Genomic DNA, 13,031 nt, shown 5'->3' with positions numbered 1-13,031 from the left:
TAAATAAAATATTTTTTTTTTTTGTAAAAAATTAAGTTAATATTTTTTTAATTTTTTGAAAAATTAAGAAAAAATTAATTTTAATTTAAAATTTAGGTGTAATATTTAAAAAAATTAAACAAAAATTAATTTTTTAATTCTTCCCGTTATTTCTCAAAAATTTTACACATAAAATTATCTATGAACAACCCCTCATCGCCCATGGAAAACGGAACTGTCAAACAATTTTTTGTTTACCATCGCAAAAGTCTTTCTCAACAAAACTTATTTTTATTTCTCTTGTAATTCGGTAGCTTCGTTTTTAGTTCACTTTTGTCACAAAAAATCTCTCGCCCGCCGCCATGGAAACCACGCTCGACATCAAATCTGTGGAAAAAAAGCTCGTTGACATCACGGTGACGCCAATTCCGATGAACGCGAATCTCAGTCGCAGCAAGGCTGATTACAACATCCCTCCGAGAACACAAATTTCGCCAGTTATCACGACGACACATCAATCTGGGAACATGCGAGTTCCCTCGACATCCACCGGTAAGTGATTTTTTCGCGAGAAATTTGCACAAAAATTGACAAAAAATTCAGTTTTAGATCATATTCCGACAACTGTGCCAATCGCACAAAGCAGTCCATCGAGCTCCAACTCGAATCTCTCCAAATACGCGCAACTTTTGATGGTCATCGAGGAAATGGGACGCGATGTGAGACCCACGTATAGCGGAAGTCGAAGCAGTGCGGAACGCTTGAAGCGCGGAATTGTTCATGCACGAATTTTAGTTCGCGAGTGTTTGCTCGAAACTGAGAGATCTTCACGTAATTAGACGAAAGATGAAAAAAAAATCTTAAAAAATTAATTTTAAAAAGTGGTGTTTAAAAAAAATAACGATAGAGCTCAGGATGAACAACAAAACTTAACTGAATTAAAAAATCCAAGCCCGATGCCTTTTTTGATTTTTCAAATGAATCAAGGTACAAATAAATACAAAGTAATAGAGTAACCTAGAAGCCTTTCCAAAAAAGAAACAAAAATCAACAATTTTACCGATTATTAGTACGTAATAGAAATATTTTTTTAAATGACTCATTTTTTCTTGTGCATGCAACTGGATATACGATAAAAAAATAATAATTAATTAAGAATTGTACAATTCGATATTTTAAATAAATAAAAAAAGTTTTGCTGAAACCAAACAAGTTTTTTAATTGAACTCGTCAGATTTCGTCATAAAAATTGGGAATTTTTTTAAAAGCAAAAAAAAATTAAGTCTTGAAAATTAAAAAAAAAAATTAAAAATATATTTTTAGGGCATTTTGTTGCAATTTTGAAAAAAAATCGTATTAGAAATTTAAAATTAATTGTTTCAATTTAAAATTTTTTTTTTTATTTTTAAAATTCAAAATAATTTTTTTTACTTAATTTTAAAACAATCCGAGTAATTTTTTTTACATCATTTTTTTTCAAAATCAGTAAAAAATTAAAATATTTTTTTTAATCAAATAAATTAAATTTAAAAATTAATTAAAATTTTTATAATTTCGAAAATTAAATGACAGTTGAAAATATTAAAAATATTGAAAAAATTAAAAAATATTTTTTTTTTGTATTCGGATTAATCAAAATTAATTAATCGTTTTTTTATTTTACATTATTTTCCATTTTACATTATTTTTTATTTAAATATTTAGGCCGCTCCAAATTTATTTCGAACTTTTTGTCCCAAAAACTTTTTTTCAAAATGGGGGGGGCAAAATAAAAAAAAAAATTGAAATACTTTTTCATACAAAATGACAAAATTTTAACAGTTTTTTGTCATTAATCAATATTTTAGTTGGAATCTTACTTTTAGTTGGTTATGGTATCTACATTGAGATTTGATAATTTAAAATATGTCTCAGGGTATCTCAAGATAAAAATTTAAAAAAAAAATTTTCATAAAAAAACTGTTAAAAAAATTTTAAAAAATAATTTTTTTGAAAAAAATTTTAAAGAAGAAAATTCATGTTAAAATACGATTTTTAATACAAAAGTTCTTAAAAATAAATTTTTTTTTTTAAATTTTGGGATTTTCCTTGAAAAAAGACCAAAAAACGGCCAATTTTGATGAAATTCTAAACTTTGAAATGGGGCAGGGGACAAAAAGTTAAAAAAAAATTGGAGCGGCCTTATTTATATTTTTAAATTATTTATTTTTATTATTTTAATTTAATTTATTGAAAATGGAAACTTCCTATACCGCATTTCGATGTTACACACATACGCTTCTTTGTACTCCTCACTTTACATTTTCGTACTCCTCATGACCCTTTCACAATTCTATGTCATGACCCTTATGACCCTTTCAAAATATAAAAATGTTGGGGCACACCGGAACACACACATTTTTTTTTTTTTTTTTTTTTTTTTTGATGAAAATGGAACACATGTGTTTTTGTCATTATTTTGGTTCCAGAAAAAAATCAAATTAAAATTAATTCCTTGAAAAATGAGTGAAAAAAAGCTAAAAACTATTAAAAAATTCGACACCGTTTACTGTGCTGACTCGGTCGAATGGTGTCCTCACGAGGACAACCAATATATGTTCCTTTGTGGCACTTATCAACTCGAGGATTCGCCAAAATCATCGCAATTCGACACAAAGTGCAAGAGAAAAGGTCGAATCTACATTTTCAATCTAAAGTTCAAATCGAAACCCCTCGATCTAGTCTATCAGTTGGAAACAAACGCAATTCTGGATCAAAAATGGCATCCACGAGAGCCGTTATTTGCTACTGCCGACTCAAAAGGCGTCGTAACTTTGTACAAATTATCACCAAACCTCCTGGAAGAAGTCTCAAAAGTAAATTTGGATCCCGAAAATGGCGAAATTCTTGCTTTGTCGCTCGATTGGAGTCCCGATGGCACAAAAATCATCGTTTCCGACTCGAAAGGCGGGATAAATGTCATCGCCAACACTCCAAATGGCCTGCAGCTCGTCCAAAATCATCCTTCCGTGCATTCTTTTGAGGCATGGACTTGCATTTTCGACAAAAACGATCCGAATGTCGTTTATACGGGCGGCGACGATACATTTTTGAACTGTTACGATACCCGAACCGACTTTTCGCTTAAATGGCGGAACAAAAGTCACGGCGCCGGAGTTACATCTCTCTTGTCTTTCGCTGAAAATGCGTTAATTAGCGGAAGTTACGACGACAATTTACGATTTTTCGATACGCGGCAGGTGAAAAGAGCCGTTTTTGAGAAAAACTTGGGAGGCGGCATCTGGAGAATAAAGAAAAATGCCAGAAATGAACTTTTGACGGCGAACATGTATCATAATTTTACCGTTTTGGAAGTGAATGACGACAATTTTGACATCACAGCGAGCTATTTCAAGCACAAAAGTATCTGTTACGGTGCGGATTGGTGTCCAGTTGAAGACAAAAAAGGTTGTCAGTACATTGCGACGTGCTCCTTTTATGACCATTTGTTGTGTGTAGCCAAATATGGGAATAAAGATGACTTGACAGGCGACATGTAAAGGGCGTCAAAGAATTTTTTGTCGTTTTTTGTCCTTTTTTTCAGTTGAAATCCAATTTTTCGTGAGGAAACATGTCTCAAAACGTGATAAAAACGAATATTTGGTACTTTAAGTACTTTAAAATTTTCGGATTTGTTCCTTTTTTGTTCGAGAATGAACTTAAAACAACCCTGGAATCAATTGGACTCATCATAATTTTCCAAATTTTGAATTTATTTGCCTTTGGATTCATCGTCGTGCAAGTTCGAACAATGTTTGAAGCCACAACCTCGATAGTTTCGTCGATTTCATTGGCTTTGCAGTACATCAGTGGAGGCGTCACGTTGTTCGTGATATTCTTCGAGTCCCTCTTTAAGCGAAAGATGCACAAAAATTTGCTCCAAAAATTTTTCGAAATTGATGAAATTCTTGAAACGGAAGTTTTTACCCTGAAAATTGACGAAAAATCATTTTTTTCGAAAAAATTCATCGTAATTGGATCAACTTTCCAAATTATTCTTTGTTTCGTCGTCACCGGAGTCAGCATGATCAAAAACGGGCTGGCGGGATTGTTTTTCTGTCAAATGTCGATTTTGCTTTTTGTCTATACGAGATTGGTTCAGTTGATGTTTTATTTGCTTTTGGTCGTCGAACGGCTCGGGATTTACAAGAAAATTCTGAAAAATAAAAGGAATTTTTTGAGTGCTGATGATTTGTGGATTTTTAAGAAATTTTTCGGAAAAGTTGATGAAATGAATATTTTTTTCAACAAAAGCTTTGGATGGTCAGTGCTCGTGACTTCGATTCAGAGTTTCGTTCAGGCAATAACGAGTATTTATGAGATTGTGATGATTGTTGGAGGATTTGAGCAGGCAAGAAGTCTTTTGGGTGAGTTTTGATTTAATTTTTTTGAAATATTTAGTTTGAATCTCCAAACTCTGATTTTTTTATTTCGTCAAATATCGACCCAATATGAACAAAAATCAACTTTAGAATGAATATTTATTCAATTTTAGGCTTAAAAGTGATCAAAAAATGACTTGCAAAAAAAATCAGAGTTTGAACCTCCAAACTCTGATTTTTTTGTTTCGTCAAATATCGACCCAATATGAACAGAAATCAACTTCAGAATGAATATTTATTCAATTTTAGGCTTAAAAGTGATCAAAAAATGACTTGCAAAAAAAATCAGAGTTTGAACCTCCAAACTCTGATTTTTTTGTTTCGTCAAATATCGACCCAATATGATCAGAAATCATCTTTAGAATGAATATTTATTCAATTTTAGGCTTAAAAGTGATCAAAAAATGACTTGCAAAAAAAATCAGAGTTTGAACCTCCAAACTCTGATTTTTTTATTTCGTCAAATATCGACCCAATATGAACAGAAATCAACTTTAGAATGAATATTTATTCAATTTTAGGCTTAAAACTGATCGAAAAGTGGCTTGTTAATTTTATCAGAGTTTTATCAAATTTTTTCTTTACAGAAATGATCATGGAATTCCTTTGCATTCTAATTTTGTTACATTTTTTTACGAATCTAGTTTGGAAATGTAACTCAATTGTAAGTTTTTTGACAAATTTTTAATAAACTTTAAATTTTTTTTTTAAATTTATTAAACTAGAAGGAAAAAATTTTGGATCGACTAATCATGAGCGAAACGAGCGACTTTGAGATGTTGCAAGACTTGTTTTTATCAAATTCGAAAGAAATTAACATTGAAGCTCTTCAATTTTATAAGATCGATAAGGAGCTAATGCATACGGTGAATCATAAAAACTAAAAAAAAACTTTGAAACGATAAAAATTTTACATTTTTTCATAGATTGCAGCTACAATTTTCACTTATTTGGGTAAGAATTCAGACTAAAATTTAAATTTTTAATAATTTCTTGTCTTTTTAAGCAATTTTGATTCAATTTAAGCAAACGGAGTTGATTCCGAACCAAACGATGCTCAAAAGTAACGTCACGCAATGAGCCTCTTTTAAATTTTCTCACAAAAATTCATTTTTTTTTATTTTTTCTGAAGACTTAAGTAAAAAAATCACTTTAGGGCTAAAATTTAACAATAAATATCAAAATTCATTTATTTTCTTCTAAAAATCTAACGAAAAAACTAAAAAAAATATCAAAAATGGCTAGTTTAAGCAGTTACTCGAGACTGCGTGAGCCTCTTGCAACAAGGGAATAAGTTGGTCTTTATACAACGAGTGTTTTTCTCCATGGGTGACTTTCAGAATTTCCGCTGCTTCCTGCAAATGTTTGAACGCAACAACGGATTTCTCCAAAAACAATTCAATTTTTCCGATTTTCATCAAAGCTATGCCGAGCAACGGATGGAAATCGCCATTGTACATGCGAAATCCGGGCAAAAGTCGCGTTCCGTACTCCAAAGCTTCTTCCCATTTTTCCATATTTATCGCACTTTCAAAAGCTGCATCGAGAGTTTTGATGTGCCAGATGTTGAAATCGTGAAGCACGTTTTCTTGTCGCTTTAGGAGGAGTTGAAGGACGTCTAAATCTAAAAAAAAAAATAATTTTATTAAAATAATATTTTTTTTAAATAAAAAAAATAAATTAATTAATATAATATAATTAAATTAATAATTTATTTTTTTATTTAAAGTATTTTTTAATTTAAAAAAAAAATAAAATAAAAATTTAAAATAAAAATTTGGAAAAAAAAAATTTAATCGAAGAATAAAAAAAAATAAATTTTAAAACAATTAAAATAAATAAATAAAATTAAGTTAAATTAATAAATAATTTTTTTATTTAAAATATTTTTCAATTAAATAAAAAAAAAAATTATTAGGTATAATTTCAATTAAATAAATATTTTTTAATAAAAAAAATTAGGAATAAAAAAATATTTTCAAAAAAAAAAAATATAAAAAAATCAATAAATTAATAAATGATTTGAAAATAAATTAATTTAAAATATTAATTTAATTAATTTAAAAAATAATAATTAAATTATTTAAAAAATAAATAATTAATCAAAATTAAAAAAAAAAATATTAAATTATTTTGAATTAATTATTTTTTAAATAAAATTTACTCACAAGCAACATTTTTCATCTCCAACAATTTTTCCTTCGTAAATTCCGTTACTTCCTCATACTTTTCCTTATACGCTGGCACCACAATTTCCTCTCCGCACTTTTCACATTTTTCATTTTCCGTCATTTTTGCGACATTCGTGATGCCATTTCCGCATTTTGCGTTCGGACAAGCTGCTGCCAGCATTTTTTCCTCTTCCTGCACATCCACGCATCGCGTACAAGTACACAAAAAGTAATATCGCTCCTTCAATTCCTTCCGTCGATCTTCGCGCGTATTCACTAAATCAATATACGAGATACTAACTTGCTGCCATTGCAAATTCTGAAGTTCCTCCGTCAAATGTAGCCTTAATTGAGTCCCATTGAAGGTCGCCACGGCATTTGGCTTGCAACTGTGATCCACAATCGAGACTCCCAAGTAAATTCCTGTTCCGATTGTGTTCATTTCCGGATCTAAAATGTTAAAACCGTTCGTGCAAAGTCTCCCGTAGATCGTCATGAGCTCATTTTCGTTCGGAACGAGAAGCGGATGGATCAAAGTCTTCAGTACGACGGAAATTGCTTCGAGATGTTCCAAACGACGTTCATCTATTTTGATTTCTTGATAGTCTGTGGAAGGAAAATCGGCTAAAAATTGAGTTTTTGTGAAAATTCAGACACTTACGTGACATGAGATCACGAAATTTGCGATAACCGTTGTCCGAATAGTAGCCTCGTTGCATGTCGCCGCCGTTTTTGAGCTTGAAAATTATGTGAGCGATGACTCGGGCGGCATCTGGGACATTGACACGGAGGTCTTTCAAGTTTGGGCATTCATATTTGTGGATATCCCAGCCGTTTTTCTGGCAGAAATGATCACAGTAGTAAACGTAGTTACAGCCGCTGCATTTTCGTAAATTTCCTCTAAAAGATAAATAATTAAAAAAATTAATTAAAAAAAAAATTAAAAAATTTTAAAAAATTAATAAAATTAAAAATTATTTTTAGATAATATTAATTTAAATAAATTAACTAAAATTATTTTTTTCAAATAAAACAAATAAAATTTTTCAAATTAAATAAAATTAATTAAATAAAATAAAAAAAAATGTTTTTAAATTTATAAATTAATTAAATTTTTTATTTTAAAAATTTTAATTAAAAATTAATAATTTAAAAATTTAATTAAAAAATTTAATTAAAATTTTTAAAAATTTAAAATTTAATTAAAAAAATTTTTAAAAAATTAAAAATAAATTTTTTAAAAATTATTTTAATTGAAATTTTTAAAAAAATCAAAAAATTATCTAAAATCGATAAAAAATATTTTTTTCGTAAAAAATAGAAAAAACTTCTCGAAAAATTCACACAATCGATACTTACAAACTTAAACACGAATCACATCGTTCCTTTCTATATTTGGATTTTAAGACGTGAACAAAGGGCTCCTCTGTCAAGATACAAGTTCCCCGTTTAAAAACTTGATTTTTCAATTTCATGTTCTGCAATGAGCAAAAAATCACTTTTGACTAACAAATCATAATAAAAATTTTTATTTTTGACGCAGGCAAAATATTTTTATCACAACACGAGCAAGGAAAATTTGCGTGTGCAACGACCGGTTTTTTGCTTTTGTCTCAATTATGTTACAAAATTATTTTTGAAACATATTTTCGTCGACGTAGAAGTGACATTAGGTCAGTAATGTTTGGCAAATTTCCAACATGAGACCTTTGAGTAGTTTTTGTAGTGATAAGTCAGTAATTTTGAGTTTTTCGCGAGTTTTAAGTTGATTTGATGAGAATTTTGTGATGTAAAAGGAAAATTTTGATTAAAGGAATTTTCTTACATTCATCCTTTCATTTTTTGGAGTTTTTTATGTAGTTTTTTAACAAAATTTAGTCATGCCGGATTTTTTTTATGTGAAAAGTAAACAAACAACCTGTAATATGTAATTTCCCATTGTGCATAACGGGAATTGATGTCAATGGAAATTTGTTGAATTAGCAAAGGCGATTTTTAAAGTTTAGGATTTTTTCTTTTGAATGTTTAAAAATTTTTAAATTTATTTTAGCAAATTTGAACAAGAGCTGAGAAGATAAAAAAATAGAATGAGAGCTAAAAAGCTTCAGAATAAATTCTGAGAAGCTCAAAAAAAAAATTTAGGGGCCGAGAAATTAAATCTAAAAAGCTTAAAATGAAAGCTGAGAAGTTTAAATCAAAAGCTGAGAAGTTTAGATCAAAAGCTGAGAAGTTTAGATCAAAAGCTGAGAAGTTTAGATCAAAAGCTGAGAAGTTTAGATCAAAAGCTGAGAAGTTTAGATCAAAAGCTGAGAAGTTTAGATCAAAAGCTGAGGAGTTTAGATCAAAAGCTGAGAAGTTTAGATCAAAAGCTGAGAAATTTAGATCAAAAGCTGAGAAGTTTAAATCAAAAGCTGAGAAGTTTAGATCAAAAGCTGAGAAGTTTAGATCAAAAGCTGAGAAGTTTAGATCAAAAGCTGAGGAGTTTAGATTAAAAGCTGAGAAGTTTAAATCAAAAACTGAGAAGGTTCTAAATGAAATCTAAGAAGGTAAAAACGAAACGAATTTTCAAAAACCAAAATTAAAAAAGCACATCATCATCAGCTGTCTTCCCGGCGTAAAACTAAACAAGTGACTTTTGTTGATGATATTAAAGGGCAATTTAATCAAGTGCTCCAGACATTTTCTCCAAATCCGAACAATGTCACGAACACTTTCTGGCAAAATTGAAGGAGCTCTCATTGACTTGAGCGGAACAGTTCACGTTGAAGACAAAATTGTAGGAAATTCTGTGACAGCTATAGAAAAGTAAAAATTTCCTTTTTCTGAAAATTTTCTTTAATTTTAATTTTTTTTTATTTTTAGACTCCGAGCAGCAAATATTAAAATTCGTTTCGTCACAAATACCACAAAAGAAAGTGTCAGTACTTTATACAATCGTCTCGTAAAACTCGGAGTCAAATTAGAAAAAGACGAAATTTGGAGTTCATTGACTGCAGCTTCAAAGTACATCAAAGATAAGAATTTAAATCCCTTTTATATCGCTTCTGAAGATGCTTTGAGCCAATTACCGCCCGTTGATGAGTCAAAACCACTCAATGCTGTTGTCGTTGGATTAGCTCCCGATAAATTTTGTTTCGAATATTTCAACAAGGCGCTCGAGTAAGAATTTTTTTCTTCAAAAAATCAAATTTTTCATAAAATTTAATTTTTTTCATCAAAAGTGTTCTTCGCAAAGGCGGTGTCTTAATCGCTATCCACGCAGGGCGTTTCTATAAAACCTCTTCTGGTTACGCTGTTGGTCCCGGCTTCGTTGCCAAAGGTCTTGAGTACTCCACGGGCGTTTCTCCCATCGTCATCGGCAAACCAGATCCGCTTTTCTTCCAAAGTGGCATCCCAGAAGGTCTTGAACCCGCAAAATGTGTCATGATTGGCGATGATCCCGTCGACGACATCGAAGGCGCACAAAAATTGGGCATGCAAACGATTCTCGTGACAAAAACAGGCAAATTCGCAGGATATGAAATCCCGCCGGAAGTCGATTCTGTCATGGTTGACGACATTGAAGCCGCTGTTGAATTAATTTTGAATGCAAAATAGTATTTTTATCTTTAAAATAATTTATTTTTTTTTTAAATATTACACGCTCAGACACAAATTGTGAAAGACAGACTAGGTCAGTTTCGTTAAGACTATTCTTTGGTTTTGGGTTTCTAAGTTTTTAACCTAACTTTGCTACAGAAAACGATGAAAAATTGCCTAAAAAAAGAGTTTTTGTGTGAAAAAATAAAGCATTAAGTAAGAAAATTTTGTTACAAAATAATTTGTACTCGTAAAAATCCAGTCAGTGACGTTCATTTGTGCATGAAGGAAGGTTTTTTAAATGATTTTGACAGTTTTTAATATTTGACAGCTGTCAAATTTTTGTTTAAATATCAATTTTTGAGAAATTTTGAAGATTTTTTAAAAGTTTCATTCAAAATTTAGTTAGAAAATTTGAATTCTTTCAAAAATGTATATCAAATTGTCAAATTTTTGACATTTATTCAAATGACAGATGTCAAATATTTTTCTAAAATCTCAATTTATGAAAATTTTTTGATTATTTTTGTATTACTTAGCAATTTTTAAGTCAAAAAATTATCTTAAGACAAAATTTTCTCGAAAAGTAATATTTTTAAAGAATCTTTTGACATTTGTCAAATGTCAAAATTTTAATTTTTGAGCAATTTCAATAACAAAAAATAATTTTTGAAAAGAAAAATCAGATAATTTTTCTTAAAAAATTCTTAAAATTGATTTTTTGTATGAAAAATAGCTTTTTTACTTTAAAAATTTCTCAAAAATTTAAATTTAAAGAAAATTTTGACATCTGTCATTTGTCAATTTTTTTTTCAAATTTCAATTTAGCAAAAATTTTATAAATAATAATTTAAAAAAAATAATTTAAAATCGATATCGTTACTAAAATTTTTTAAAAATTTAAATTTTTCCTTAAAATTTTGACATCTGTCAAATGTCAACTGTCAAAATTTTTGTTTAAATGAATTTTTTGATAATTTTTGAAATATTTTTAAAAAAGTTTTGATAAAAAATGGATTTAAATCCGAAAATGAGTCAAAAAATTTCTTGATGAACTGTCAAAATCAATTTTTACTCCCCTCAGCACTTTACTTTACGTCAATTTTTCTCTTTTTCCTATAAACTTGATTGTTTTTCCTCCGATGGCTCACAGTCAAGGCGCGATGCATGACATCGTCAAAGCTCTTGCCGTTCGGCGGAATTGTCACTTCCCTCAGTAATTGATGAAAAATCTTGTATCTCTGCAAACTCTTCTTCCCCTGATTTCCGTACCAATTATAAAAATGCAACAACTCCCGATCCACGAGTTTCTCCAAAATATCCGCAAAATCGCAATTCACTCCCATCGAAATCCGCACGAGTTTCAGTTCTTTCATCAACGTTTCGCGATACGCGTCATTTTTCAACATTTGCTCCTCCATCGCGTCGAGTTCCTCCTGATGCATGATCGGAAAAGTTTGGTCCAAGCTCTCAATTTGATACACATTATCAATACTACTCAAGATATCGAGTTCCGATTCCGCATCTCCGACAATTTGTTTCATTGCAACCTCCAAAAACGACTCGTGAAACATGTCGTCGCTGCATCCCGTGTCTTGACTATTTTCGCACGATGCACTGATGAAGGAAATTGTCTCCGAGTCGATCGGTTGTTCCAAAATGACGCTCGGAAGACGTTTCAACGGCGTCTTTACGGGACTCGATGCGAGTCGTAAGTCTTCCGCGATGTAAGTTTCCGCATCGTCGAGCTCCGAAGATGACGACGACGACTTTTGGCTGGGAGCTGGCGTCATGGGAGGCTCAAAAAGGGGCATTTCTGATGCGGCGGGAAGTAAATTTGGTAGAAAAGTCATCAATTTTGTCATCATTTCTTGCATTTGGTCCATGCGGAGCATCATACTTTGCATGTCGGACTCCAAGCGTGCGTCTAAAAATAGAAAAAAGTTCATTTTATTGTTGGAAGTGCATGAAAAGTCACAGAGGTCAACGAACCTGTGTAATTTTTGGAGAGATCTGTGTCTCGTGAGAGCCTACTGCGACAATTCGTACAAAGATCAGTCATGTTTGGGGAAGTATTTGATGTTTTTTGACTAGAAAACACTTTAAAACGGGTAAAAAATTAATTTTTAATGCTCGGCATCGCGACCAAAATGGAGACAAATGTTTGTTTACTCATCACTTTCATTCGTCTCATTTTAAAGTTTTAGAATTAGGCTGTTCCAATTTTTTTTTAGAATTTTTTATTCCATTTCTAAAGTTGAAAATTTCATAAAAATTATCCTTTTATGGTTTTTTTTAAATTTTAAGTTTTGATAAAGCCTAAAATTAAATAAATAAAAAAAATTATTTAAAATTTTCATGAAATTAAAAAAAAAATTTCTTCACAAGTATATTTTTTTAAAGAATTTTTAACCTTTTTAGATTTCAAAAATTGTTTATCGATTGATTTCAAAAAATTTTTTTATTTTTATTTTAAGATTATTATTTTCATTAAATTCGTGGAATTTTGTTTTCTTGTGAAAGAAAAAATGTAAAAAAAAATAATTTATAAAAATATTTTTAAGTTTCGAAAAATTAAAATTTTAATGAAATTCTAAAAATTTTTATTATTCTATTTTTTCGAACGAAAAGTTAAAAACAAATAAATTTTAAGATGAAAAAAGATCTAAAAAAATATTTAAAAAGTTCAATAATTTTCGAAAAAAATATTTTTTAAAAAAAAAAAAAAATATATATATAAAATTATTTCCATTTTAGAAAAAAAAAAATAAACTTTTCTCTACATTTCTTGCTTTTTCTGAAAAAATTTCTTTTTAAATTTTTTAAAAATTTTATTTAAAAAATCTTAAAAAGGCGCCGATTGTTTATTACCATTTTTTTT

General features: G+C 29.7%; 5 protein-coding genes and 1 long non-coding RNA gene across 9 annotated transcripts; 4 read left to right on the top strand and 2 right to left on the bottom strand.

The window, feature by feature from the left end:
* Positions 1-243: 243 nt before the first annotated feature.
* Positions 244-1,133, top strand: LOC134838343 (cyclin-dependent kinase 2-associated protein 1-like). Its single transcript, XM_063853853.1, has 2 exons — positions 244-531; positions 583-1,133. Exons 1-2 carry the CDS (start codon positions 342-344, stop codon positions 816-818), a joined length of 426 nt encoding a protein of 141 aa, XP_063709923.1. The 5' UTR covers positions 244-341; the 3' UTR covers positions 819-1,133.
* A 1,277-nt stretch (positions 1,134-2,410) lies between these two features.
* Positions 2,411-3,544, top strand: LOC134838174 (uncharacterized). The gene has a single exon (XM_063853647.1). It carries the CDS (start codon positions 2,481-2,483, stop codon positions 3,516-3,518), a length of 1,038 nt encoding a protein of 345 aa, XP_063709717.1. The 5' UTR covers positions 2,411-2,480; the 3' UTR covers positions 3,519-3,544.
* Positions 3,545-4,280: 736 nt separating this feature from the next.
* Positions 4,281-5,194, top strand: LOC134838188 (uncharacterized). Its single transcript, XR_010162344.1, has 3 exons — positions 4,281-4,385; positions 4,988-5,064; positions 5,129-5,194. It is a non-coding gene; the product is annotated as an uncharacterized LOC134838188 (long non-coding RNA).
* A 141-nt stretch (positions 5,195-5,335) lies between these two features.
* On the bottom strand, positions 5,336-8,507 carry LOC134838187 (histone-lysine N-methyltransferase SMYD3-like). Its single transcript, XM_063853665.1, has 5 exons — positions 8,397-8,507; positions 7,931-8,049; positions 7,233-7,471; positions 6,569-7,177; positions 5,336-6,024 (listed from the first exon to the last, which is right to left on the bottom strand). Exons 1-5 carry the CDS (start codon positions 8,400-8,402, stop codon positions 5,642-5,644), a joined length of 1,356 nt encoding a protein of 451 aa, XP_063709735.1. The 5' UTR covers positions 8,403-8,507; the 3' UTR covers positions 5,336-5,641.
* A 664-nt stretch (positions 8,508-9,171) lies between these two features.
* LOC134832509 (haloacid dehalogenase-like hydrolase domain-containing protein 2) lies at positions 9,172-10,388 on the top strand. The gene is made up of 3 exons (XM_063846564.1): positions 9,172-9,376; positions 9,434-9,730; positions 9,793-10,388. The coding sequence occupies exons 1-3, from the start codon at positions 9,213-9,215 to the stop codon at positions 10,166-10,168; spliced, it is 837 nt and encodes a 278-aa protein (XP_063702634.1). The 5' UTR covers positions 9,172-9,212; the 3' UTR covers positions 10,169-10,388.
* LOC134832483 (uncharacterized) lies at positions 10,210-12,305 on the bottom strand. Of its 4 annotated transcripts, none has more exons than XM_063846536.1 (3): positions 12,143-12,305; positions 11,248-12,077; positions 10,210-10,327 (listed from the first exon to the last, which is right to left on the bottom strand). In XM_063846536.1, the coding sequence occupies exons 1-3, from the start codon at positions 12,210-12,212 to the stop codon at positions 10,304-10,306; spliced, it is 924 nt and encodes a 307-aa protein (XP_063702606.1). In that variant the 5' UTR covers positions 12,213-12,305; the 3' UTR covers positions 10,210-10,303. The 4 variants fall into 4 exon arrangements, with proteins under 4 accessions (XP_063702606.1, XP_063702597.1, XP_063702623.1 ...); XM_063846527.1 differs by having other exon boundaries at positions 10,221-10,327; positions 11,243-12,077; XM_063846553.1 differs by having other exon boundaries at positions 10,221-10,303.
* Between the last annotated feature and the right edge of the window lie 726 nt (positions 12,306-13,031).

The sequence above is a fragment of the Culicoides brevitarsis genome, chromosome 1 (assembly GCF_036172545.1).
Source record: "Culicoides brevitarsis isolate CSIRO-B50_1 chromosome 1, AGI_CSIRO_Cbre_v1, whole genome shotgun sequence".
Lineage (NCBI taxonomy): Eukaryota > Metazoa > Arthropoda > Insecta > Diptera > Ceratopogonidae > Culicoides > Culicoides brevitarsis.
The sequence above is the reverse complement of the archived record's forward strand: the minus strand, read 5'-3'. Positions and strand labels throughout refer to the sequence as shown.

Excerpts from the sequence above, each read along its gene's own strand:
- LOC134838343 (XM_063853853.1), top strand. The coding sequence starts at position 342 with ATGGAAACCACGCTCGACATCAAATCTGTGGAAAAAAAGCTCGTTGAC. Across the intron at positions 532-582 it reads AGTTCCCTCGACATCCACCG|TTTTAGATCATATTCCGACA; the intron begins GTAAGTGATTTT and ends CAAAAAATTCAG.
- LOC134838174 (XM_063853647.1), top strand. The coding sequence starts at position 2,481 with ATGAGTGAAAAAAAGCTAAAAACTATTAAAAAATTCGACACCGTTTAC.
- LOC134838187 (XM_063853665.1), bottom strand. Across the intron at positions 7,472-7,930 it reads TGTGATTCGTGTTTAAGTTT|AGGAAATTTACGAAAATGCA; the intron begins GTAAGTATCGAT and ends TTTATCTTTTAG. Across the intron at positions 7,178-7,232 it reads ATTTCGTGATCTCATGTCAC|ACTATCAAGAAATCAAAATA; the intron begins GTAAGTGTCTGA and ends TTCCTTCCACAG.
- LOC134832509 (XM_063846564.1), top strand. The coding sequence starts at position 9,213 with ATGATATTAAAGGGCAATTTAATCAAGTGCTCCAGACATTTTCTCCAA. Across the intron at positions 9,377-9,433 it reads TCTGTGACAGCTATAGAAAA|ACTCCGAGCAGCAAATATTA; the intron begins GTAAAAATTTCC and ends TTTTATTTTTAG. Across the intron at positions 9,731-9,792 it reads TATTTCAACAAGGCGCTCGA|TGTTCTTCGCAAAGGCGGTG; the intron begins GTAAGAATTTTT and ends TTTCATCAAAAG.
- LOC134832483 (XM_063846527.1), bottom strand. The coding sequence starts at position 12,212 with ATGACTGATCTTTGTACGAATTGTCGCAGTAGGCTCTCACGAGACACA. Across the intron at positions 12,078-12,142 it reads TCTCTCCAAAAATTACACAG|ACGCACGCTTGGAGTCCGAC; the intron begins GTTCGTTGACCT and ends TTCTATTTTTAG. Across the intron at positions 10,328-11,242 it reads AAGAGAAAAATTGACGTAAA|GCAATTTTTCATCGTTTTCT; the intron begins GTAAAGTGCTGA and ends CTCTTTTTTTAG.